Source organism: Coffea arabica, chromosome 11e (assembly GCF_036785885.1).
Source record: "Coffea arabica cultivar ET-39 chromosome 11e, Coffea Arabica ET-39 HiFi, whole genome shotgun sequence".
Lineage (NCBI taxonomy): Eukaryota > Viridiplantae > Streptophyta > Magnoliopsida > Gentianales > Rubiaceae > Coffea > Coffea arabica.
The window spans coordinates 12,824,256-12,851,875 of NC_092331.1; the positions used below are offsets into that span (position 1 = coordinate 12,824,256).

Below are 27,620 nucleotides of genomic sequence, written 5' to 3' on the forward strand. Positions count from 1 at the left end.
CCTTAAGTGAAATTTCTCTATTTGCATTCAGCATTTGTTAAACTAGATTTGTATATCAGATTTGTAGATTACAGCATTAGATTTTCTCTGCTCAAATTAATTGTTAGTCTAAATAATAGAGAAAATAAGGGCTTAGTAATTGTTTGAATTGCTCCTCGTGGGATCGACCCGATATACATCTTGTACTACAATTGCGACCTGTATACTTGCAGTCCAACGGGTGTAAAATCGGAATTAAACTTGCATTGATACAAAAAGAACCCGTCAAGTTTTTGGCGCCGTTGCCGGGGAGCGGCAATATTAGAGCCTAATCATCTTTATTAATTTAGACAGCTTTATTTTTTAGATTATTTTTAATCTTATATTGTAATCAGTTTTTTTTTTTTTTTTTTTTTTTACCATTGAAGTTGCATAATATCCCTTATTTCTGTTTGTAGTGTATGCACCGGGAGTCTCGAGAAGTCGCACCTTTCGATCCAGAAATTGAGAGGACACTACGTAGACAAAGGAGGCACACACAACAGCAAGAGGAACAAGAGATTTGGCAACCAATAGAGGAAATTTTGATAGAACTACCATTTGAAGAAGAAATGGCCGAAAACGAAGCAAATAGGCGAGTTCTACGAGATTTTGCTCTACCGGGAACACAAGGATCTCAAACAAGTATAGTAAGGCCTACGGTAAATGCTAACAATTTCGAGATTAAACCATCACTTATCCAGATGGTTCAACAATCTCAATTTGCAGGTAATGCAGTAGAAGATCCTAATACACACTTAGCTACATTCTTGGAAATTTGTGATACAATTAAAATGAATGGAGTTAGTGATGATGCTATAAGGCTAAGATTGTTCCCATTTTCATTGAGAGATAAGGCAAAACTTTGGTTACACTCTCATGCTCCTAATACTTTCACCGGATGGGATGATTTATCAAGAGCATTTTTGAATAAGTATTTTCCACCAGGTAAGACTGCTAAGCTAAGAATGGATATCACTAGTTTTAGCCAAATGGAAGGTGAATCATTATATGAGGCATGGGAAAGGTTTAGAGATTTGCTTCGGAAATGTCCACATCATGGACTGCCGGAGTGGTTAATCATACAAACCTTCTATAATGGTTTAGTTTTTTCTACTAAAACTATAATCGATGCAGCTGCAGGTGGAGCTTTAATGGGTAAATCACCCCAAGAAGCTCATAATTTGATAGAAGAAATGGCAGCAAATAACTACCAATGGGCCAATGAGAGAGGTAATACAAGACGTCACGCAGGTATGATAGAAATGGACACTCTCAATATGCTAAGTGCTCAAATGAATAATGTGATGAAGTTGCTAAGTAAACAAGGTGGAGCTGGTCCAAGTTCATCTAATGCACATGTAGCATGTTGTTCTATATGTGGAGGTGAACATGATACTAATGAATGTGTTGATTCTGAGCAGGTACAATTTGTCAATAATTACAACCGAAATGCTCCAAATAATCCCTACTCGAATACTTACAATCCGGGGTGGAGAAATCATCCAAACTTTGGATGGAAAGATCAAGGCAATCAACAAAGGCCAACCAATCCGCCGGGATTTCAACCAAGGCAACCCCAAGCTGAAACTAAACCTGGTTGGGAAATGGCAGTGGAAAAGCTCGCCAAAGTTACTTCAGACAGATTTGAGCGAGTAGAAGGAAGATTGGACCAACTCACTACAATGTACAGGAATGTAGAGGTCCAAATTGGTCAAATTGCTAGTTCTTTGAATAATCGTAATCAAGGAGAATTACCTAGTAAAACGGAGGTAAATCCTAAGGAGCATGTCAAAGCCATTACTCTTCGTAGTGGTAAGCAATTAGAAGATCCTCCAGTGAAGGAAGTTGAGAAGGATGAGAATGAAAAACAAGAAGAAAAGCAGAGGAACCAAGAGGCGATTGTGGAGGAAAATAGTCGGGAGAATCCAAGAGAAAAGCAACCATCATCTTCCACTACCATTCCAATACCCCATGCGGTTCCATTTCCACAAAGATTAAAGCAAAATAAGTTTGATAAAGATTTTGAAAAATTTGTTAAACTTTTCAAACAATTGCACATTAACATTCCTTTTGCCGATGCTATTTTGCAGATTCCGTCTTATGCGAAATTTCTCAAGGAAATCATGACTAGAAAAAGAAAGTTGGAAGACTGCGAAACAATAGCATTAACGGAGGAATGTAGTGCAATTATTCAAAATAAGCTACCACCGAAGTTGAAGGATCCAGGGAGTTTTTCTATACCTTGCACCATAGGTAACGTTGATTTTTCTAAAGCATTATGTGATCTTGGTGCTAGTGTATCATTAATACCTTTAACGGTGGCTAGACAATTGGGTTTGCATGAGCTTAAACGCACAAATATTACTTTGCAACTAGCGGATCGGTCTATTAGATATCCAGTGGGAGTGTTGGAGAATGTATTGATAAAAGTTCAAAAATTTATCATTCCAGTGGATTTTGTGGTATTAGATATGGAAGAAGATATATCTATGCCAATTATTCTAGGTAGACCATTTCTAGCTACTGCAGGTACTATTATTGATGTAAAAAATGGCAAGCTTAAGTTTCAAGTAGGTGAAGAAGAAGTAGAATTTAATTTGAATGAAATGGAAAAATACCCTTCTTTTACCGATCATGCTTATTCTATTGGCACAATTGATAAACTAACCCAAGAGATGAGTCAAGTCAACCTTGACTTAGATCCTCTTGAGCATTGTTTAATGAGTTTAGGTAAGCAAGAAGATGTTTGTGAAGAAATTGAAGAATTGGCCAAGTACTTGGATTTTCAAACACCTTATAAAAGGGGTAATTTGTATGAAAGTCTTGGCCAAGGAAAAGGGTTTTCACAACCTTCAGAAATTGAACCTCCAAGGTTAGAGCTCAAGCCACTTCCGACTCATCTAAGGTATGAATTTCTTGGAGAAAATAAAACTTTACCTGTAATTGTTAGTGCTGACCTTGATGATGAACAGTGTGCAAAGTTGCTAAGAGTTCTAAGAAGGTGTAAGAAGGCAATTGGATGGACAATTTCAGACATTAAAGGTATAAGTCCTTCTATATGCATGCATCGAATTTTATTGGAGGACAATTGCAAACCAGTGGTGGAAACACAAAGAAGACTCAATCCAAACATGAAAGAGGTGGTAAGAAATGAAATTCTTAAATGGCTTGACGCAGGTATAGTTTTTCCTATCTCCGATAGTGTTTGGATTAGTCCAATTCATGTGGTACCAAAGAAGGGTGGAATGACTACAATCGTGGGTAAAAATGATGAATTAATTCCATCTAGACTTGTGGTAGGGTGGAGAGTGTGTATTGATTATCGTAAGTTAAATACGGTAACAAGAAAAGATCATTTTCCCCTACCATTTCTTGATCAATTATTGGAGCGAATAGCTGGATATGAATTTTACTGTTTTCTTGATGGTTTTTCAGGATATAATCAAATAGCTATAGCTCCAGAGGATCAAGAAAAGACCACATTTACATGTCCTTATGGCACTTTTGCCTTTAGAAGAATGCCATTTGGTTTATGCAATGCTCCTGCAACTTTTCAACGATGCATGATGGCTATTTTTTCTGATTATATTGAGAAAATTATGGAGATATTTATGGATGATTTTTCTGTGTATGGTTCATCTTTTGATCAGTGTCTTCATAATTTGGAATTAATTTTGCAGAGATGCGAGGAAACAAATCTTGTACTGAATTGGGAGAAATGTCATTTTATGATAAAAGAAGGAATTGTCTTAGGACACAAGATTTCCTCCAAGGGAATTGAGGTGGATCAAGCCAAAATAGAAGTCATCGAAAAATTGCCACCCCCAAGCAATGTCAAGGGGATAAGGAGTTTTTTAGGACATGCTGGCTTTTATAGACGTTTTATTAAAGATTTTTCTAAAATAGTAAAGCCATTATGTGATTTATTATGTAAAGATTCTCCTTTTCAATTTGATGACAATTGTTTGGTTGCATTTGAAAGGTTGAAGAAGGAATTGATTTCGGCCCCAATTATAACTTCACCCGATTGGTCAATACCATTTGAATTGATGTGTGATGCAAGTGATTATGCAGTTGGAGCAGTTTTGGGACAAAAGAAAGAAGGACGATTGCACGTCATTTACTATGCTAGCAAGTTGCTAAATGAGGCTCAACTCAATTATGCAACGACAGAAAAAGAGCTATTGGCAGTGATATTTGCTTTGGACAAATTTAGATCCTATTTAGTAGGATCTAAAGTCATTATATATACGGACCATTCAGCTCTTAAATATTTGCTGCATAAGAAGGATGCAAAACCTAGACTAATTCGGTGGATTCTTTTATTGCAGGAATTTGATGTGGAGATAAAAGACAAAAAGGGATCGGAGAATCTAGTTGCAGATCATTTATCACGTTTGGAATATATCCCAATCAAAGATCAGGTTCCAATTCAAGAGAATTTTCCGGATGAGTTTGTCCTAGCACTTAGAAATTCTCCATGGTATGCAGATTTTGCTAACTACTTGGTCAGTGGAGAGATTCAAAAGGGATTTAATTATCATCAAAAGAAGAAATTCTTACATGACGTAAAAAGTTACTTTTGGGAGGAACCATTGCTATACAGACATTGTGCCGATGGTATGATACGTAGATGTATTCCTGAAGATGAGGTACATAATGTTTTATATCATTGTCATAACCTTGAAACAGGTGGTCATTTCAGTACTTCAAAGACTGTGGCAAAGGTATGGCAATCAGGATTTTATTGGCCAACTATGTACCAAGATGCTAGGGAATATGTTAAAAATTGTGATGCATGCCAAAGAACTGGAAATATATCTCGAAAGAATGAAATGCCCCTGACTACGTTCTTGGAAGTTGAGTTATTTGATGTATGGGGTATTGATTTTATGGGACCATTTCCTAGTTCTTTTAATAATAAGTACATCTTAGTAGCAGTGGATTATGTTTCTAAATGGGTTGAAGCAATCGCTTCACCTACTAATGACTCTAAAATTGTACTTAGATTCCTTAAAAAGAATATTTTCAGTAGATTTGGTATACCCAAGGCCATAGTAAGTGATGAAGGGAAACATTTTTGTAACAGACAATTGGATTCCTTATTGTTTAAATATGGTTGTAGGCACAAGACATCACTTCCATATCATCCTCAAGCCAATGGACAAGCAGAGCTAGCTAATAGAGAGATAAAGCTCATTTTGGAGAAAACTGTGAATAAATCACGCAAGAATTGGGCTACAAAGCTAGATGATACACTATGGGCTTACCGAACGGCATTTAAGACACCCCTAGGGATGTCACCGTATCGTTTAGTCTATGGGAAAGCTTGTCACCTACCTGTGGAGATTGAGCACAAAGCTTATTGGGCAATTAAATCTATTAACATGGATTGTAATTTTGCAGGAGAAAAGCGATTACTTGAGCTAAGTGAATTGGAGGAACACCGACTACATGCATATGAAAATGCCAAAATTTATAAAGAAAAGATCAAATATTGGCATGACAAGCATATTATTCCTAAAAAATTTCTGGTAGGGCAAAAGGTACTCTTGTTCAATTCACGCCTGAGGTTATTTCCAGGAAAATTGAAGTCAAGGTGGTCGGGACCATTTGAAGTAACTCAAGTATTTCCTTATGGAGCAGTGGAAATAAAAGGAGAAAATGGTTCTCCATTTAAAGTAAATGGGCAAAGATTGAAGCCCTATTTGGCCGGAGAAAAGGTTCCTAAAGGAGTAAATTACTCCTTAGGAAATGCAATGGAGAATTAAAGAAGTTATAGGAAAGTCGAGCCAACGACTATAAACAAAAGCGCTTGTTGGGAGGCAACCTAATAATAATAATGTATTTGTGTGTTTTTATGTGTTTCTTACATTTTGGTGTAAGTTAATTGACTAATTAGATGTATTTCACTTGTTTATAGGAGATACGGGAGTTTTATCATCCATCTTGGAGGTGCACTTGAAGATCATGTTGGCAGGGAGTTTTCTTACCAAATTGTGTTTTAAGTGTTTAAAATTTCTATGCCTATACATACATTGTGCATTTCAAGTGAGTTTTGGTGATATCATGGTTATAAAGGTTCATGGATTCATTTGATGTGTATTTAATGCTCAGAAATGCCATTTTGATGTAAAAATGCAAAAATGATCAAAGAACCTCACCCCTCGATTTTCAATGTAAATGTGTTTGTTGTGTTTTGAGAGGATGGATATTGTGTTTAAGGTATATTGCATGTGCGTGGGAGGTTAGAATTGATAAAAGTTTGTCCAATGTGTGTTTTGGAATTGGCCGGAAAAGGGAGAAAAAGTTTGAAAAATTGCAGTTTCTGCAATTAGTGCAGAGAAGTCAGGATCCGAGCTCGGATCCTAAAATCCCAGACAGATCCGACCGCGGATCCATAGATCCGAGCTCGGATCTTTTCCAACCCAGATAGATCCGAGGGCTCGTCTGTGTTTCTGTTGAGGCTGATCCGAGCCATGTAGGATCCGAGGCCTTCCAGAAAGGATCCGACCTCGGATCTCTTCGCGATAAGAAAGGAAACGAGGCCTCGGTTCCTCATTTTTTCCAGATTTCTCTTCTCTCTCTCTTCGAAACCCTATCCCCTTTCCTCCAATCTTCCATTTCATCCATAAAATTCCCAATTTTTCACAATAAAACCTTCCCTAACCTCTTGAGAGCATTAACCCTCAACAATTTAGAATCAAAAACATCAAATTGAGGGGTTTTGATCTTCAAGACGCGAAATAGGGCCAAACTGAAATCTAGCAATTTGAGGTCGAATTTGGGCTTGTTTCTATTCCATTTTTGCATCATTATCATCCTCCATCATCACTCCATCTATTTGAGGTAACAAATTTCGAATTTCTGTGACATTTTATATCTCTCATTTTTGTATATTTTTAGTTTTTCAATACATTTTGCTTAATTGTTGCAAATTCGTGATATAATTGTGCTACATTGTGCTCAAATCAGCTGTAATAATTATTTTCATGCTTATTTGTGTAAAAATTATGAATTTGGTGATAGTTTTGAGATTTCCTTCTCAATTTTTGGGCTTGAGCATTTTAGTGGTTTAAATTTGTGAATTTTGCTTTCAGTGAATATATGAACTGTTCCGAGAAGTATAAATCAATGTTATAATTGAAAATGATATGCTATCATTAGAGCAATAGCCCATTGGGTAAAAGTGTGTGTTCCCGATCAAGTTAAGCACATTGAACCACTTTTACTTGAAATAATTAATATTAGGATAACTTGGGAGTCATGTGTAGTTAACTTGAGTGTTAACGAGTGTTATGAATTGGATTGATGATATTCTCAAGTGTTTGAATGTTTATTTTTGCAAATAGATATAATTTAAAATTGTTTGCACTTAATATGCATGAAATAATTTCTTTACTGCTAATATCCTTTCTAAGTGTAGGAATTGGATTTGAGAAGTGTTAGGAAGCTTATTTGTTTAAATTTGGGGACATTTTGGCAGGGAGTTTAGCCCTTTTTCAAAGGGAAACTCTGCCGAAATTTTCTTAAATTCCTATTTTAATATGAATGAGCGAGTTTCTATCTTTTCTAATACATACTCATCTTGTTTATAGGTGCTATGGCTCGTACAAGGAGGGCTCGTATTCGTACTCCTACACCATCGTCAAGTGAAGAACATACACCTTCTGTGCATGAGGAGTCGCCTGAGGAAGAATCTCCTTCGCCTGAGTCACCACCTCGATCTCGCCGGAAGACTGCATCCACTAGCCGTGATGAGCCACCGCCAGATTACGATACCACACGATTCACATCGCTCGAAAACCAAGAGTGGTATGAAGCCGGCCTAGCCAAGGAGATCATCATTGAGAAACACTTGGCTCCAGAGGTGGATGCGCACTACCATATTTCGACAGCATTCAAGCGACTTGGATGGGAGAACATCCTTCAATTGCCCAAGTACTACTACCCCAACTTGGTCCGGGAGTTCTACGCCAATGTGGAGAACAAGCAGAGCCACAGTGGCAACCTCATCGTCTCGTGGGTTCGAGGCAGGAAAGTGGTTCTCAATCGAGAGGCACTGCGACGTTTCGTTCAACTCATAGACGAAGGCGAAGATGTCAAACTGACTAAGGAATTCAAGGCTCGAGACCCTTGGCAAGTGGGAGAAGCCGTGGAGCGTCTAAAGGGTCAGTACCGTGAGCGAGGAACTTCGAAAAAACTCACGGTATATGCCGACTCCTTTGAGCATCGATACCACCTGATCTTCTATCTTTTTGCATTTAATGTGGTGCCGAAAAAGAGTGGTAAACGGGAGATCCGAAATAGCGATCTCTATTTTCTGGATAAGATGATACATGGATTGGGTAGGCAGTTGACTGGCATTCCTCTACCCAGCATTATCATCAGCTATATGCGGACCACAGCTCGCATGAGGGCCGGCGAGACTTGCTTCGGATTCCCTCGACTGCTATCCCTCGTGTTTGAGAAGCTCAAGGTTCCTCGTGGAACCGAGAGAGCGGTGGTAACTAGGTCTGTCGAGGAGGTAAATGCTTCTATACTCAACGCTTTGGGTATTTCTACTGATTTTGGAGCTGCTTTGGTCCGGGACACAGGAGAAGCATCGACTTCCACTCAGCCTCCGCCTCACACTGAACCACAAGCGGCAACCCAAGAGACGGAGGCACAGCAGACTCTTCCTCCTCCGATTCCAAGACCACCTCCTCAACCGCGCTCCAAGTGGCAAGAGCTTCTCAATGCTATTTGTTGTATGGAGACGCGAGTCGTCGAGCGCATTGACCAGACGGAGCGGATGATGACTGAGCGCCTCGACCGACATGATCGCCGCCTTCGTGCGATCGAGGATCATTTTCATATCCGACGGTCTCCTACTCCGACACCTCATCAGGAGGAGGGCCATATTGGTACTTCACAGGGTTATCATGGAGCCGAGGAGGCAGTAGACCCTCGTTCCGAGCAACCATGATACTTTTTAGCGGATTAGATCTTTTATTTCTTTATTTTTCTTTTCTTTTGTTAAAACAAACTTTGTGATTTCAGTTTTCTTTTATTTGAATCATCTTGTGCTACTTATGGTGTTTGGTACCCTTGTTGTCTCAATTTGGGCAGAATTTGGATGATCGTGATGATTAAGGGTTTCAAATTGCATCACCACCTATTTGAGGGAAGTTTCAGTTCTTTTACCTTCCTCTACAATGAGGACATTGTAGATTTTAAGTGTGGGGGAGGGATCACTTTATCGTATGGGTGATTGTGTCTTGAAATGCATGACTTTAGTTGTTTAGAGCTTAAAAATGTTGGAATTATATTTGGAGATATTGTCATGAGGATAATTTTTTGTGAAAATGAGGTTGTTGGCAGGGAGTTTCATCCATTTTTATGGGGAAATTCTGTCAAAATTTTTCTAAAATATCTTCCATTTGGATAACAAGCTATGTGTATTTTGGAAAAGTTTAATTCTTATTTGGCTTGAAATGAATTATTATGCAAGTAATATTTTTACATTTTAGAAAGTATATATTTGCTTAAATAAGAAAGGTTATGCTTAGAGTTTTGCAAGATTAATGATATTTATCATTTTTACTTAATTTTATAAGTAAGTGATTGATATAGTCAAAGAAAGGCCAAATTCTTCCTTTAATTATACTTAGAGGAAAAAAGAAATTGAATTTGATTGTTAAAAAAAAAAAAAAAAAAAAAAAGAGAAAAATATTATTAGTAATTTTCTACTCCAATGATTCACATACTGAGTAACCGGGGGTTGGCATTTACAAATGTCGACATTCGCGTAAAAAAGTATTGGAATTAAGAGTATGATTGGCAATTTAAATGAGTGAAATGTTGAGTAACCGGGAATTTTCACCTAAAAGTGTTGATTTTCGCGTAAAAAGACGTTTTCACTATTTAAATAAAATGAATTGTGAATAAATCCCTCTAAATTGTTAAGTTTTGGGATGAGGAAGGCCATAAAATTGACTATGTGATTTACTTATTTGTGGAATTAGGATAGAATGAGAGAATTGATTTGAATTTGTCAAAATTTAGGCATAATTATTTTTATTTAATTGAATATTATGAGTATTTAGTGTAATCTGAGAAATGGCATAATAATTGGTTTCTAGGTTTTTGAGGAATTAAATTTGACAAGAGTACGCATACTGTTTTCTCTATTGAATATTTGAAGTAAGTTTTGTGTAAAATTGCTTGAGGACAAGCAATGATTCAAGTATGGGGGAATTTGATAAGTGAATATTTAACGTACATTTTGTATGAATTTGGCATGAATTTTTGGTATGTTTTGAGAAGATTAAAGCCATATTTAAACTCTTTTGGTGATAATTGCTTAAATATTGTTTAAGAGTTAAGAAATTGATAAATGAGTGATTAATGCGTAATTTTGTGAAATTGTGAAGGTAATTGATGTATGAAATTCATGCACAAGTTGAAAGAAATGTCAGGGTCATCCAGAGGACAAAGTACACAAGAAAGTGGGAGCAAAAATGTAGAAAAAGGGAAGAAGTGAAAAACTGGAAAAATGTTCAACACGGATCCGAGCTCGGATCCGTGTGTACAAGAGGGATCCGACCCCTCGTCTGTACTTCTGGCGGAGTATATCCGAGGTCAGGACGATCCGACCTCGGATCCATCATGGGAAGGCCTCGGATCCTATAATCCGAGCTCGGATCCATTATCACTCCTCGGATCCGAGGCTCGGATCTGTCTCTCTCCTCAGCAAGTGGCACAGCCGTTTTTCTTTACCTTTCTCACAACTTTTACAGCTATTTTGAGGGACAGAAATCGGTGGCACATGCTTCTGCAATAAAAGAGAAGACCAAATGAGTGTGGACAAAAGGAACATCATATCTTTGACTTCTTTTTACAAAATCTAAGTGGAGGAAATTATGAAGTGAGAGGAATGGAATTTCTACCACCTTTTATGCAGAAACACTCAAATTATCTTGATATTCGGGGCACATACCGGTTGAATGATCCCTGACATAACAAATTTTACAGGTTGCAGCAGCCATTCTTTCTCTAATAGAGTTTAGTGCCTCTGAATATGCAAACTTAGCAAAAAAATAAGTCTCATTGCCTTCCCTGGAAACAAAATCCAGTCTATCACCAAAATACGGAGTGTTAGAAGCCATAAACTATATAAAAAAATAAGAGAAAAATAAATTAAAAAAATAAGAAAAAGATGAACCCAAAAAGAAACAAATTAATCTGGCACCAGTCCTCGGCAACGGCGCCAAAAATTGACAGGTGCCGAACCTGTGCAATAATAATTACCTACTCAAGAAAAATACAGATTTTGTATATAGCGGTGAGTACGGTCGAATCCACAGGGATTGGGGATAATTCGTTTCTTTTAGAGTTCAAAGTATAGGGGGTTTTAGGATTAAATGCTAACTAAACAATTTAACTGCAGAAAAGTAATTAATTAAAAGAAATAACTAGGAGAGTTCTAGCCAAGGGTACACTTCAGAAATGGTTCATGCATTGATCATTGATGCAAAAATAGTTCCAACATTTATTAATAGATCAGTTATAGTTGTCATACACGCGATAAATAACCAACCCTTCCTTAATTTATCGATAGTCAAGGTACGACCGTTAACTACTTCCCTAACCCAAAAACAACCCTAGGTACGACCGTAGGATTTAATTTCTGGTTTGTATTAATAATTAGAAAGACCCAATCCTAACTAACAAACACGCTACGAGGGTTTGTTTAAGGGAGGTAGATGAATGAAAAGAGGAGAAAGAAAAGTCGAAGGTTGTGAGAAGTGCTAATTTACTTCACTTGTGTGATGGTTGAGGTGCCTTGAAGTTTCAAATGTGCAAAGCATCTGTGTATTGAATCTCTGAGCACTTTCTTTATACTTTTACACCCTTTTGATTCCTTTTATCCTACCTTCTCACCCTAACCCCATTACAACCTTGCGAAGTCCCTTGATTGTTGCATTTAAATTCATAAGTAAGTGGTGAAGATATGATATATGAGCAAACTTATGGTAGTGTCATTCTATTGTGTTGATTTGAGAGCCATCTTATATACATTTCATATACACTTTGGAGTGAATGAGTGCACTTTGAACTGTGAGCGTTGTTGATTTGGTATATTCTGATTTCGATGAGGTTATTGGGGAATTTGGGATGCCATTTTTGGTATGAACTGCTGTGATTTGCTTAGTATCTTTATTGCATTTCTGAGTTAATTATGCTTGAGGGCAAGCATGATTTAGGTGTGGGGGGAATTGATAGAGTGTTAATTGTTAGTAATTTTATTGTTAATTTCCCCTTTGTCCTTGTCAAATATTGTTTTAATTAGTAATATTTACTTATATTTGGTATTTGGACTTAATTTCAGGGATTGAAGCAAGAAACTACAAAAAAGGAGGGACTTGCTCCATAAGTGGGAGACTTCAAAAAGGCTCCATGGACTTGGCCCACAAGGAGAGGAAGAAACGGAATGGCTGATGAAGAATTAATTAGTACTAAGGGCTCTACTAGCAATAGCAAACGGGAAGAGAGGAAACATTGAGTAGGGCCTGGCCCTTTGGTACCCTTTGTTGACTTATGCGGCGGGGACCGCGGAGAATAGGGAAGGCATTAGTCATTTGGCTTTAAAAGAGCAACAAACGTACACAGAAGCTCTTATCACTAATTTTAGGGAGTTAGCTTTTTAGCATAGTCTAGTTTGTCCTTTTTTCTTCTTTGCCGTCTCTTCTAGGAGGACGACGGAAACATAGCTTTGTTTTAGAAAATGACTTCTACAATTTCGCATGGTTGTTCTCCGTTAATGGAGGACTAACATCCTACTTCTAGTCAAGGGACAACTGAAGATTTGGTTCAACAATTTCTGTGAGATCTAATTTATTTTAATTGCTTCCTCCATTTATTGGTATTCATATGTTTCCTGCTTTTAACCGTTATAGCTCGTGTGGATGATTGATTAGTGCGCAATAATTGATTATTCATATAGGCTATTTTGCTAATTAGAGGTAACTGAATCCGTAATTGTTCGTTACCTCTATCCCAGTAGCAACTGGCGTAATTGGGTTTATGTCAGGGAAACATACGATCTAATTTAAACAAACCCTCGTAGCGTGTTTGTTAATTAGGATTGGGTCTTTCTAATTATTAATGCAAACCAGAAATTAAATCCTACGGTCGTACCTAGGGTTGTTTTTGGGTTAGGGAAATAGTTAACGGTCGTACCTTGACTATCGATAAATTAAGGAAGGGTTGGTTGTTTATCGCATGTATAACAACTATAACTGATCTATTAATAAATGTTGGAATTATTTCTGCATCAATGATCAGTGCATGAACCATTTCTGAAGTATACCCTTGGCTAGAACTCTCCTAATTATTTCTTTTAATTAATTACTTTTCTGCAGTTAAATTGTTTAGTTAGCATTTAATTCTAAAACCCCCCATTAATCTTGACTTGAAAAGAAATAAATTTCTCTCCAGTCCCTGAGGAGACGACCCTGCTTACCACTGTCTACTAGTAGTGAATTCAGTTAAATAATTAATTCAGGTATATCGGATTAAGCAAACTCTTCGGGAACAGGGTGAATCAAGTAACCCATTGCACACCTAGAGTCCCTGCTCCAGTACTCGAATTGATTATTGACTGCCTTAGGTGGTAGTTAGGTTTTATTTATTATTATTGCACAGGTTCAGCACCTATCAATTATCGCACAGAGTTTACCTAGTGCGTCTTACTCCTGCATGTGATTGGCGGACGGAGCTGAGTTTACTCAAGGTAGCGGCCTTGCTTATGTGGCCGATTTTCCACTTCGTGTCCACAACTTCTACCACATCCACCGCTACAATTCAAACCATTTTGAGTACTGATATATGAGTACTAATCCACATGATTTAACAGTGGCATATTCAAAATTCACCACTTCGCGTCCACAACTTCTACAGTTTTACCACATCCACCGACACATCAGTAACCATTTTGAGTACTGATATATTAGTACTATTCCACATGATTTAACAGTGGCCTATTCTTTCGATATAGTAATATGCTGAGTTGGTTGAATTGCAGGCCGGCTCTGATTCCAGGAGCTAGAGAACGCTTCACTTCAATGTATTCGATGCATCTGTGGTTTAATTCTGGAGGAAGACTGGGTACAAATGCTGTTTCTGTTGATGGTGGGTTTCCTTCGTTTATACCTGAGGAAGTTAAAGAAATCAAGGATCCGTTTGCTCGAGCTTTGGCTCAGAGGATTCAAAGACTTCCTGTAAAGGTATATATGCTTTTTTATTCCTCTGCACAGCATGTTGTAGCATAATTTGTCTTTGATCATCCAGCAAGTTTCTGTTTAGAATATTGCTCAAGAGGCGAGGCCCAGAATCGTAATATGCATCACGCAGCCAATTGGATCGATAAAAGGAAAGAATCTTAATTTGTGTGTGTGCGTGTGCGTGTCCTTCTGACTTAAAAAAACATTTCACTTCTATTCTGATGATTATATGCTCTGACAAGTAAATTCAGTAGTGGTGGTCCCAGACAAGTCTGCAGAATTTCTCATGTCTGACTGCAACTTATCATTGACCTGTTTTTGATTCCTCATATTCTGCCTGTCCTAAAGCTGCAGGTTGGATTTTCTGAGAGTTGTATAATGAGCAGCTGTGTGAAGCCAAGGTTTCAACGTGATACCAATCCAGCTGTCCTCCTCCATTGTTTCGACAGGTCTTCTACTCTTGTAATTTTCACTAGTTACTGGATACCTTTTTGTTTTTATTTCTTTTGTAATTATTACTACTTTTGTTATCCTTACTGGTCACTGATATTTACTACTTTTGTCTCTTTTCCCTTTTGCCCTTTTTCTTGCCTGGTGTGCATTCGAATGAGTAGCTCTTGTTTAGAATGGAGACGCACATACCCATTACTTGAGGACGCTGCAGTGGAGACTTGGGCAATTGACATTCTTGGATGGGGTTTCTCCGACCTAGGTTCGTCTTCAATTTCATCACAGAGATGCAATCATATTTTTCTCTTAGTTCAGGTGCTTTTGATTTGTGTTATGGTTCTTGTTAATTAATCATCTTAGCTAATCCTCAATTGGTGTAGAAAGACTTCCTCCCTGTGACGCGGCATCCAAAAGATATCACCTTTACCAGGTACTTTGGAAAGATAACATCCTGGACATATGCTGATTGATTGTTACCATCCGTCACGCAAATGTTAGGAATAACCTAATTGGCGGTTATTGTTAGTTCTTAGACATTGATCTAACTTTGTGGGCTTCTATTATAGCTTTGGAGGACTCACATCCAACGACCAATGATATTAGTCGGACCAAGCCTTGGTGCTGCAGTCGCGATTGACTTTGCTGTCAACTTTCCAGAAGCTGTAAGCAGTTTTCTTTCAACTGAGATTTTCCTTGAATTTGACGTATAACCACTCAAGTTTCTGAAGTATTCAATCTTCCCATGGAATAAATTACTAACGTGCCTAAAAAAAGAGATGAACAGATCGCCTGGATCAATTTGAAACATTTATCTGTGGTGTTTCTGGTGTCTGTTAGTGAGAGATGGTGAGAGCGACAATAAGTTAGAAAATATATATGTATGTCTAAGATCAATGGCAATAAGGCCAACACATACGTTGATACATTACCAGATCTACAAAGAAAATCAATAGGGGTTAACACAGATAGTAAGGTTTATACATCTTGTGTAAGGGAAGTTCAAAGTTAGAGTTCCGTCGCGAGCAGTCTCCCGTTGATAGGCTCTCTGTTAGAATTACGGTAAGCTACTGAAAAATGCGCCAGTGACCTGGGGATTTGCATTTTGTGTAGACTTTCTTCTACCATGAACTTCAATAACCTCCAAAAAAAAAAAAAAACTAGAAAGATGGAAGTGCTTGAAGCCTTATCCTGCTAGATGTAGTAAAAAAACTAGATGCATCCACTAGAATATAGTACAAGAGATTATTTTATTGTGTGAAGTGAATTGATTTGCTCTTTGTTCAGCAGAATTCGTGAGATTGATAAAGTTAAAACTTACTGTTGACGTGTCCATTCACAAAGATAGTAGATCGTGAGATGAGGGAAAGTGTATAGATATACAATCACAACAGATCTGCAAAATCTTGTTCTTCGAGGTTTACAGGATAATTCTGCAGTCTGCTTCTTCTCTCAGTATCATCGATTGTGCTATTCATCATTCTTATGCTATCTATTCTGTTGTTTGCAGGTTGATAAGCTGATTTTGATTGGTGCAAGTGTTCATGTTGAAGGCACAGGGCTTCTGACAAAGCTACCCAAATTTTTAGCATATGCTGGGGTAAACTCTTCTTCATCCTCATCATCGTCTTCTTCTTCTTCTTCTTTTTTCGCCTCTTCTGGAAAGCTAATCAAGGATCCACATATCCAAGGAGTTAAGCATCAGCAGTGCCCATCATAACAGAAAAGGAATATCATTCTGAATTTTGTAATAAAATTATGTCAAGAGGACAAAAGGGTTTTCTGAAGAGCTCCAATAACAACTTTTGCATTTTCATGTGGCCTGAGACCTTTGGGATTTGTTATCTTTTATCTGTGCAAAGAGAGCTATATTTCCTAAAAATGTGTTGTACACTCTTTTTTTTACCCAGTCTTTTGTAGGATAACAATTTAAAGAGGACTGCTTTGGCACATATTCTGGTTCGACAGAAACGACAAGGAATGTCTACGAACTGATGAACATCGTATCTTTGAATTCGTTCATTAATTGGATCAATGAATCCATTTTCTCATTTTACTTCTTAGGACATTTTGATGAACAAAATTTGGTCCTACCAGATAAACACAATCAGTAATTAGTATTGTCTAAGAGGATGAAACTCAGGGACTTGGTGCAGTTCTATCTTGGCTCTAAGTACTGAAGAAGCTCTTAGAACATGATAAAGAGTCTTTTATAGAGAAGCCTGAATTTGTAGCCACAAAGATAATCATTTGAGCAGACTTGATGTTCTTAGACAAACTAGGTACTGCTTGTATCATCTTATTTATCATGTTTGCATCTCACGTAGACATTTTTCAGGTCTCTTTGTTGAAAAGCCTCCCACTGCGGCTGTTTGCAAATTTACTAGCTTTTGATGATATATCCTTGTCAACATGCTTTGATTGGACCAATGTGAGTGTCCCTATTGATCTAGCTCGTATCAAGCATGGAATTTTATTACACTGATTTTCTGCAGGTTCCTTGCTCTCAGCAGATGCAAGTCTTGAGTGATATCTATCTAACAGATGCATTCTGCTTGATTTCCAAGCAGGTTGGCCGCCTACACTGTCTTTTGCCTTGGTGGGAAGATGCTACAGTGAATTACATGCTTAGTGGTGGCTACAATGTTGTTAATCAAATAAAGCAGGTATAAAATCTTCCATGCTGTATCTGCATTATCAAACAGAAATTTCGTTATTGATTCACCTTACGTACATTCTATGCTCATACCTTTGTGCATGGAAACCCCATGCTGTTTTGGGTACGTTAACGTTTGTGGCTGATTAGTACAGCCATCTTGTCATCCTTTGACAACCATTAATTGATAGTCTCCTTGTTATGGTGCATGATTAATATATTATTGTTAATTTATTCCTTTTCTCTCATACATTTGAGTTCTATATCTTGTATTAGAACCATAGGTTAAAGAAATTGATCCAAAATTGCCAGTGAACATACCAAAAAATTGTGGGAGACAAATTTCATTGTGGGAGCAATTGATAGACATACAAGTTTGTGTAGAAGAAGAATAATAATAATTCAACAATAATATATTAATCACACATAATAGTAACATGTTCTTCTCAATTGATGATAATATATTTTTTTTTTTTTCATAAAATTTTATTATTTTATAAAAATTTCGGCAGAATTTCCCCTTATAAAAGGACGAAACTCCCTGCCATCAAACCACAATTTGACAATAAATATACAATATAGCGAAGGATTAAGCACTGAAAATCTGATACTAAGATTAAATCTTCCGTTGTCCATATTAGGATGTCTTCCAGTGAATCTGAATGTTGATCCTTGAAGCTCAGCGGTTAATCTTGTCACTTTCACCTGCATTGGTCTTTTTTGCTTCTTATTCCCATTCATGCCAGACACCGTGTACGAAACGTAGGAAGTCCCAATCGATCTAATCTAATAGCCCCCCTGACCAATAGTGGTAAATCTGAAAATGTATTAAACACATGACCTGCGCAAGCATCAGCACCAAAATTTGCCAGATGATCTGCCGGTGTGTTTGCTTCTCTGTAGCAGTGTGTGATGGATTGGAAAGACTGCTTGAATATCATCAACTCATCCAGATCTCTCTGTAGACGCCAAGGACACGCACTAGTCCCTTGAACAATCTGAACCAGGGTGAAAGAATCTGCCTCTAAGTGTAACTCCAAGTACCCTCGAATCACACAATGTCTAACTCCCCATAACAACGCTCGAAGTTCTGCTTGCATGCTAGTTATCACTCCGAAGGGCTCCGCGTATCCAAATACAAAATTTCCTCGACTGTCTCGCACAAGTCCACCCCCCCCACTCCTTCCTGGGTTTCCCCGAGAGCATCCATCTGAGTTCAACTTATAACCTCCACACGGAGTTACCCAATAAACTGGCTTAATAATCATCCGCCTTTGATGACTACCCAACTCGAGAAGTAACCCTTCCCATGTAGGAGCAGAACACTGCACCCCCGGGAACCGTGATTGAAGAAAATCATGAAGAAGCTGAACAATCCGAGTCACCGTATCCCTTATCCTCATCTTCCGATCTTCAAACACCCCTTCATTCCTTATTTTCCACAAAACCCAGCATACTACCGAAGGAAGTATATTTTGTAAAAATTTTACACGGTCATTAGTTCCCCTCCTTACCCAACAAGACCACACCATGTGACGTGTTGTATGCACCCCACTAAATTCACCAACAGTACTCTCGAAGTGACGCCAGACCGATCGTGCCCCTTCTCCTGAGCAAAATACATGATTCAAGGCCTCTTCCTGAGGGTTCTGACAACAGAAGCATTTAGATGGGCCATAGACCCCAAACCTCTTTAGTCGATCCATAAGAGGGAGCCTCCCCTGTAGTAGTCGTAACATAAAAAAAGAGATCTTGACTGGAAGGCCTTGCTGCCATATACGGGCAAAAAGCCAAGAGGTGTCATTGGAATGACTGATCAATGAGTAAGCCGATGCAGTGGAAAAAACACCCGAGTTCGTTAATGTCCACACCATTCTGTCATTGCCCCTACCTGAAGGAGGATCAAGCTCCAGAACCTGCCTAACCAGTTCTCCATCTAAGAATTGATGGAGCATGCCCACATTCCAGACCCGTCGATCTACAAAATCAACCACGGAATGATCATGGAAGACATCCACCTTGTTGCAAAGCGCTCCTGACCCCATCCAATTGTCATGCCAAAAATCCAAAGCACCCTCACGAACTATCCAAGTAATATTCTCCTCCCCAAAACGCTGCATTGTGACCATCCTCCTCCAAGCCTGGGATCCCCGATGACCAATATCAGCAAGACAAGGGTGCTGCCCTGCACAATACTTTTGGAGCATAAACTTTGCCCATAATGATTGCTGTTGCCGGAATTTCCACCAGAGTTTAATGGAAAATGAGTCGTAGACCTGCATCAACCCCCGCAGGCCTACACCCCCTTCATCCTTCGGCCGACACAGATCTGCCCAACTGATCCAATGGTACTTGTTCCCCAAATTCAAGGATCCCCACAAGAACTTGGCAAACAATTTCTCTAGGGCCATCAACATCCCTTTTGGAGGGGACGCGGCTGCCAGCAAATGAATTGGCATAGAGGCTAACACGCTCTGAATCAATACCACCTTGCCCCCTGACGATAAAATCTGGTTCTTCCAAGACAAAATGCGATTCGCCACCGCATTATATGTATCCGTATAGTAAATCGTCTTACTCCTTCCGTCATATAAGGGACAACCAAGGTACCGTATCGGAAATACTCTTCTATTATATCCCAATACCTGGTTAACAACCGTTGTCCTCTGAGCTGGTGAGCGTGGATGAGTAAGGAAACAACTCTTCTGAGGGTTGAGCCGCTGACCCGATACCTCACTATAATCTTCCAGAACTCGTTTAATCAAATGTAGGGATGACCTGCTGCCACTAGAAAAGATAATCACGTCATCGGCGAATGCCAAATGCGTAATTATAGGACAATGAGGAGGCACTTTAAACGGAGTAAATCCTCTCTGTGTGGGTAGCTTGTTGAGGGCTCGAGACAACAACTCAGCTCCAATAACGAATAAGGCTGGTGAAATGGGATCTCCTTGCCGTAAACCCCGTGAAGATTTGAAAAAGCCGTGTGAACCGCCATTTACAAGCACCGAAAACCAAATATTCGATATTAAGCGCCATATCATGTCTATCCAAGTTTCACTGAACCCGAAATACCGTAACACCTGTAGTAGAAAGGGCCATGAGACTCTATCATAAGCTTTCATCATATCTAACTTGATGACCACGTTGCCACCCCGATTTGATTTTTTAATATCCGCTACTAACTCTTGGGCTAACAAGAAATTATCTGTAATCTGCCTCCCTTGGACAAACCCACTTTGCTGTGGAGATATAATCCGGGGTAATATTATCGCCAATCTTGTCGATAATAGTTTGGAAATGATTTTGTTAGTGAAGTTACATAGACTGATTGGCCGAAATTGCTTGAAATCTTGGGGGTTCTCCACTTTGGGTAACAACACAATTGAAGTAGCCGTGATACTCCTAGGTAGTTCAGCGCCGCAGAAAAAGCTGATAACCGCACGGTATATATCCAAAGCCACTACCTCCCAAGCAAAGGTAAAGAATTTCCCTGTAAACCCGTCCGGCCCTGCTGTGCTCTCTCCGTCCATAGCAAAGACTATGTCTTTAACTTCTGTAAGAGATGGAATGTCCGTTAACCGTGAGTTTTCTTGGTCCGTTATCAATTTCGGTATGATCTGCAGACCAGTAAGGCAAGGAAGGCCCCCCTCTGCTGTGAAAAGCTCCTTAAAGAAACCCACTGCTGCTTCCCCAATCTGGCATTCCTCATCGATCCACTCTCCAGCGGTATCTTTGATCCGATGAATTACTGCCCTATGCCTCCTTTCCGTGACCAAGGAATGAAAATATTTGGTGTTCCTATCTCCGTCCGAGAGCCACCTTACCCGCGCCTTTTGTTTCCAAAAACCCTCCTCAACTATAAGCGCTCTGCGTAACCGAGCCCGAGCATGATGTAACTCGCTCCGCCGTTGCTCAGTAGGATCCAGGTCGTATGCTGTTTCAGCCTCTGTTACCATACGTTCGGCATCACGTGCTCCCTGAAAAATATCCCCAAATGTCGTTCTAGACCATTGCTTGAGGGCATTTTTAACATTCCTCAACTTCAAGGCCAATACTTGCAAAGGAGAACCATTGACTGGTTGAGCCCAACAATCCTTGATAACCCCCAGTAAACCAGGATGAGTAGTCCAGATGTTTAAGAAACGGAACGGCTTGGGTTTGTTATCTAGTTTCGTATCCACCGACAACAATAATGGAGCATGATCCGACGGGTCACGTCCTAAATGTTGCACCATGATTTGGTATGGAAGCTCTAAAGCACGCCCGCATAGAAGTAAGCGGTCCAGACGTTTCCATATCCGCGCCGTTCCCGAACGGTTATTACACCAGGTATATCTTGAACCAGAGAATCCCGCATCACAGACACCGGCCATCGTCATGAAATTCAAAAATTCTGATCCCTCCGACGGTCTAAATGGCAATCCACCCCTCTTCTCCTCGGTATTTATGACCACATTGAAATCTCCTATCAAAAACCAAGGGTTGAAGTCGGGTTTATCCCCCAAAAGTGCATTCCACAAGTTTTCTCTTTCCTGCTCCGTACACTTCGCATGTATACAAGATAAAGTAATGAAGTCTTGAAAAAAATGAGATTTAACTCTAATAGTTAGATGTTGGGGAGACTCCCCTGTAATCTGACACGTAAACAACGACCGGTAGAAAATCCAAACAGAACCCCAAAGATTGAACAAGCAACAATCCATCCCCAATTTAATTCTAATATTAGTGATTGACTCCACCCTCACTTTAGGTTCAACAACAACCACCAATTGAAGATCATACATTTTAATAAGTTTCCTTAATCGTCTTAAATTAGGAGCACGAGCTACCCCTCTTATATTCCAAAAAAGAAACTTAATCATCAGAAAGGACAGAAAAAGAATTTGATGAAGAACTAACCATGGAGCGTAGTGTTCTATCTGACGGGAGACCAGCTCGGAGACCACGTGACACCGTCTCCAAATGCCCGGTCTGTAGTGATGACTTCTCCTGTCGGACAAGGTCCTTGCCCCTAGGGGAGAGGGTACCTACCCTCCTTTGAGAATCCTGTATGTCATCAATATGTCCCTCAGCAGAACACACGACCACCCTCGCGGGCAGCGCACTCCCTGCAATCTCAGAACCTTCCTCTCCTTTCTCATGTCCCAGTACCACCTCGATACCTTCGACAGCCACCGCCCCACATTCCTCCTCCGTTTTCCTCTCATGCTGTGCTGCTATAGTATCAGAGGACTGCTGCATCTGGTCCTCTTGCTCAGGCTCGTGAGATGTACCACCTGGTGACTGATCATGAGCAACTAACTCTTTGCTAGCCATAACTCTATTAACTTCTCCCTTTGCCCCATCAATCACTGCATCATCTTGTATCAACCTTGCTGGGTTTTTTGTATTATCCTCCGAAGGCCCATCAGGCCCAGTAGTCTTGGCATGTTGACCAGAGGTTCCTCTCAATTCGGGCTTTAAAACATGACAAATCTCCACATCGTGACCTTGGCGGAAACAATGTGAGCAGTACCTTGGAAGGTTCTCAACCACCAGCTCTTGCCAAAAACCAGTATGACTTCCATTGCCAATCCAAACCCGCGACGGAGTCGACCGCAACAAATCCATCTCAACACACACCCGTGCCACACTTGGTCGTGACACCGCAAGGGTAGCCGCATCAACCAACAAAGGGTTACCCACCATAGAAGCAATCTGAAAAATCACCTCCTTATTGAAAAAATGCAGCGGGAGCTTTGGTAATTGAAGCCACAGCGGAACCACCGACGACTCCCTATCAACATGGAAGTCTGTGGTCCATTTGAATACTCTCATGGGGAATGAAGCCACATACCAGATCCTTCTGAACCATACACGATGGAAATCAGCTTCATTGTTCAACTGAATTAACACATGTCTTGCGTCCAATAGGCCAATCGTCGGGTTCTCACGTAAATCCAGCGATGCAATGAATTTCCTCACCTCCTCCAACTTCGGTCTACCTCTAGAGAATTTCCCAATCAATGCAAAACGAAATGGACTGGCCAAAGCTTCAACCGCTGCCTGTGGGAAAATCAATGCAGGTTCTCCTTTGTGTGTAGCCTCCTGTGCCGCAAAGGATAGTGTCGGCTGCTGTGAGTTTTTCGTGAACAAATCAGAAAATGATTTGCGTTGAAATGTAGGGGGGGCAGGCTGCCCTCCATCAGGTGGCCGTACGGCAGCCATGGACTGCCGCACCACTGCCCAAACTACTTCTTGTAAACCTTAGCACAAAAATGGTAAGAATGTAGAAGTTTATAGAACCGGAGTGGACTTCACCTTTGGCTAGAAAACCAAATCCAGGTTACCAAATCCAAAGCTAGTTTTCTGTATAGGCATTATGACAAACATGTGGTCTACATGACTTAAGTTCCTCTGGTTCTTTGAAGCTAAGCTGATTGTAAAATCCAATTTTTCCAACAATCTTTGTGAGAGTAATAACTCCAGAAAATTATGGGATGAAATTGCCCATAATCAATCCAAGCGATCCTTTAATGTCCGTAGCCCCAAGATGTCCAGTCCAGAAGCTTGGACCGAACTATAACTCTGCTCTCAAATCTACCTTCAAAAGTTACCTTGGCAAGAGGCACAACAGATAGATTGAGAAGCTGAAGAGTAATGGTTGATGAAGCTTGTCTCCTCTACTCACCGATTTGAATAATAAAACCACAAGAAATTGATGATAATAATAAAACCCTCTATTTATAGATGAAATGATTTGGTAAACAAGTCTTACAACCACAAGAAATTTTCTAATAAAATACTAAATTCGAGATAATAAAACTATCATAACTAGGCACCAATAGAATTACTAAAATATTAACTTGACTAAAACATGCTAAATAATCATATGAAAATTTATGCATTTGAGCCTTGATACAATATGCCAAGTACCATATCAAAGGCCAAAATCTTAAAATCTACTTTCGCAATTCATCATTATTGACTAAATGACTTAAAATGCTTAAAAAAGTGCTCACTTTTTGCAGGTGAACAAGAGAGTTCTTATCATCTGGGGAGAGTGTGATAACATTGTCAGCAATAAGCTTGCAGTGGTCAGCTTCCATCTATTTGAGCTTTAGTTTTAAAGGAAAAGTTATTTTTGTGGATAAACGCTATTCAAATGAAAATTGTGTGGAAGCAACTAGCCAGTTTGAATAGTGGTAAATATGCTCCAAAAGATTTGTGGAACAAATTGACAGCAAAAAATCTCAGAGAAAACTTCTCCCACCTGCAGAAAAAAATAAAATAGAAAATCATAGAGGTTGTTGTCAGGATGGAGCTAGAAAGGAAATTCAGTGGGAGCAAAGTTAGTACATATAAAATTTTACTAACTATAATACGAAAAAAATATGTTTAAATAACAATATATTTGAAAGTTATGTGTGTAATTAATCAACGGCTTAGAATAAAAAAACATCTTCCAAATCTCAAATTATAAAGAATTCTTCCACTTCTCCTTCCACAACCCTGATAAATTTTCTCTAGATTTTTATTAAAATGAAATAAAAAATGAGCAATGTTTGTGAGTTCGAATCTGCAGTCAAAAAAAGAAAAAAGAAAAAAGAGCATTTTTTGTTCTAAAAGCGCATTAGAGTAGATGAAAGAATAAATGCAAATTGAGTCTCTTTCTTTGTTGGTGTCATTTATTATAGGTGTTGTTAAATTATTTGAATATAGAGACATATAAACAAAGTGTGCTACTTCAGATTTTGTTAAACAGTAGTGAAGCTAATTTCATCAAGTGTAGAGGTGAACCTATAATTTGATATGCATATATGGAGATTTTAGTAGGGACAATTCTCTAGTACTTAAATTTTTGCTGAATGATAGTGGAGGCAATTTCATATAAGTTTGGGCACAAAGCTACAGTTGCCGCCACTGACTCCACTTTGTCTCTGTCGCCATCCCGGCCTCCAGCCTCCGGGGAGGTGGGCGAGAAAAGGTGGGATTGATCGTTCAAGAAGTAAAACACTCGTTTTCAACTCTTCCTGCATGTTGCATAAATTGCAGAGGCTGCATAGTGAATTGCCAGATGCGACTATCCGCCAGATACCTGATTGTGGTCATCTCCCGCATGTTGAGAAGCCTGAGATGGTTGCGAGGTTAATCGCGGATTTTGCTCTGTCCGGCACACGTAAAGAGGAGCAGAATCCAATTGTCTTGAACTCGGCTGGGGAGAAAAACACATCGTCGTTCATATGCTAAAAGCCGCAAAAGCTTAGGGAGCATTTTAGACTAACAGTCTAGCGCAGGCTTTATGCAAGTAGAATGATAGTACTAGTACAACCTGTAATGGCTTGTCTAATTATGGATTGCTGGATTCATTTAGCCGTCTCTATGAAGTAAAAAACAGATAAAAGTACCAGAGTAATGATATATATCACCGGTGTATCACCTCCTGCATGCATGTCTATGTAGGATATGCCCCATGTCAACGATTAAATTTATATATTTTTCGATTTAGAAACATTTATATTTGAGTAATTTTCAATTTTTTTATCAAGTTCCTAATACACATATGGAAAGCTTTCCTGAGGAAAATATATACTCTAATTATATTTACGTTTATTCAGTTAATCCTCTCTACCACCCCACCTTCTTCTTCCATGAATTCAAGTAGACTCCATAAGCATCTTTAATTATAAATTTTGCAAGCTTTAGGGTAGTTTTACACAAAATATGAAAATCAATGAGGGTAATCCATACGTATCAAATTTTCGTAGCAAGAATACTCCTGATGTATTCAGAACTCCAATGATTGAGGTATGCTTTATAGTTCTCTTTCTTTTTGTGCATTTTTCGTATTTGTTCAATAATTGATTGATTGAAGTGGATAGTTTGATCATGGTGATTTTGTAACCATAGGATTTGCAAAAAGTTTTTTTTTCAGTAGCGAATTAGGATAACTTAAATCAGTGATCCTTTTTCACATATAATGATTGAATTTACATGCTTTTATACGTTTATTGTTCAATTAATGTTGTTCGAAGTAGTCATACATTATGCATTAAATAGCAAATCAATCAATTTCAAACCAAATTGGTTTTAGTACATTCCCGTAATTAGCCAAGAAAGAAACATTCCAAAATGATAACCAGTTATTAGTTTGGAAACTTACAAATATCAAGCCTTAATTGATTTTGTATAGGAATTATTTATGGTAAGCTTGAAAAGAATAATTGAGCATTATAAATTTTTATTAATTTGATATATCCACATAATTATTGCCAGGCCATTACTCCTTAAAAATAGAAAATGAAACCTTGTTACACATTATCACTCCGTATAGCGCATCAAATCCTCTATCCCGACATTACATTCTATCTCATCTATGTTGTGTTTATATAACTGGCATGTGTATTGATGCATTAATAATTCAAGCAAACAGAGTAGTAAATAGATCAATCATATTTCCTCGAAGCGAAGTTGAAGGGTTCTTTCTCATGGTGCAATTCTATGACCCACTTTAGGTGAATATAACAAGTTCCGTTTTGTGCAATTTGGGGTATTTAATTTTTACACTATGTTAAAAAATATTTACACCAAGTGATGAGAAATCAACTGTACTTGATTTACACTTGAATCCAACTTGTTTACATTCAAATTCAATTGGGTAAATAATCTCAGCGGCCACTAAACTATTGGTCGGATCATATTTTGGCCGTCAAACTATTTCTCGTCAATAATTGACCACTAAACAATATGATCAGTAAATTCATGACCATTTAATCGATAATTGCTCTTAATATGTGAAATTAGCAGTTAATCTATGAAATAGGGTTACGTAATCATTGCATAAAATTGCCCCCGCACTTTGTCACGTATACTGCTAATTCACAAATTAAGAGCAATTATCGACTAAATGGTCACAGATTTACTGATTAAATTGTTTAGTGGCCAATTACTTACGAAAAATAGTTTGATGGTCAAAACATGATCCGACCAATCCAATTTATCTATAGCAAACTCCAACTTTTGGATATATAAAATTATTTATACAAAAATTCTACTTATTTACATTAGGGACAAACTTGTATGAAATTGTGCTAGACATAACTTGTGAGATCCCGAATCCATGATTAATCCATCCGTGGCAAATATGCCATTGAAGACTAGGAGGAGATGATGTGTGCACGGATGGCGGCCTTGACTCAAGGCTTTCATAGAGACATTGAAGGCTTGGAAGTTGCTAAGCGAGTTGT

At 38.7% G+C, this 27,620-nt stretch overlaps 1 protein-coding gene and 1 non-coding gene across 8 annotated transcripts; one reads left to right on the plus strand and one right to left on the minus strand.

The window, feature by feature from the left end:
- Positions 1–977: 977 nt before the first annotated feature.
- LOC140026288 (small nucleolar RNA R71) lies at positions 978–1,084 on the minus strand. Its single transcript, XR_011830234.1, has one exon. It is a non-coding gene; the product is annotated as a small nucleolar RNA R71 (small nucleolar RNA).
- Positions 1,085–13,812: 12,728 nt separating this feature from the next.
- On the plus strand, positions 13,813–25,887 carry LOC113717966 (alpha/beta hydrolase domain-containing protein VTE7). Of its 7 annotated transcripts, none has more exons than XM_027242832.2 (11): positions 13,813–14,003; positions 14,090–14,291; positions 14,637–14,737; positions 14,903–15,000; positions 15,119–15,168; positions 15,305–15,400; positions 16,246–16,335; positions 17,074–17,166; positions 17,306–17,401; positions 24,405–24,470; positions 25,249–25,887. In XM_027242832.2, the coding sequence occupies exons 1-11, from the start codon at positions 13,894–13,896 to the stop codon at positions 25,621–25,623; spliced, it is 1,377 nt and encodes a 458-aa protein (XP_027098633.1). In that variant the 5' UTR covers positions 13,813–13,893; the 3' UTR covers positions 25,624–25,887. The 7 variants fall into 7 exon arrangements, with proteins under 7 accessions (XP_027098633.1, XP_027098635.1, XP_027098639.1 ...); XM_027242834.2 differs by having other exon boundaries at positions 13,821–14,003; positions 25,336–25,887; XM_027242833.2 differs by having other exon boundaries at positions 13,824–14,003; positions 14,643–14,737.
- The last annotated feature ends 1,733 nt before the right edge of the window (positions 25,888–27,620 follow it).

Excerpts from the sequence above, each read along its gene's own strand:
- LOC113717966 (XM_027242832.2), top strand. The coding sequence starts at position 13,894 with ATGAGTACTAATCCACATGATTTAACAGTGGCATATTCAAAATTCACC. Across the intron at positions 15,401-16,245 it reads CTGTCAACTTTCCAGAAGCT|GTTGATAAGCTGATTTTGAT; the intron begins GTAAGCAGTTTT and ends TGTTGTTTGCAG. Across the intron at positions 17,402-24,404 it reads TTGTTAATCAAATAAAGCAG|GTGAACAAGAGAGTTCTTAT; the intron begins GTATAAAATCTT and ends CACTTTTTGCAG.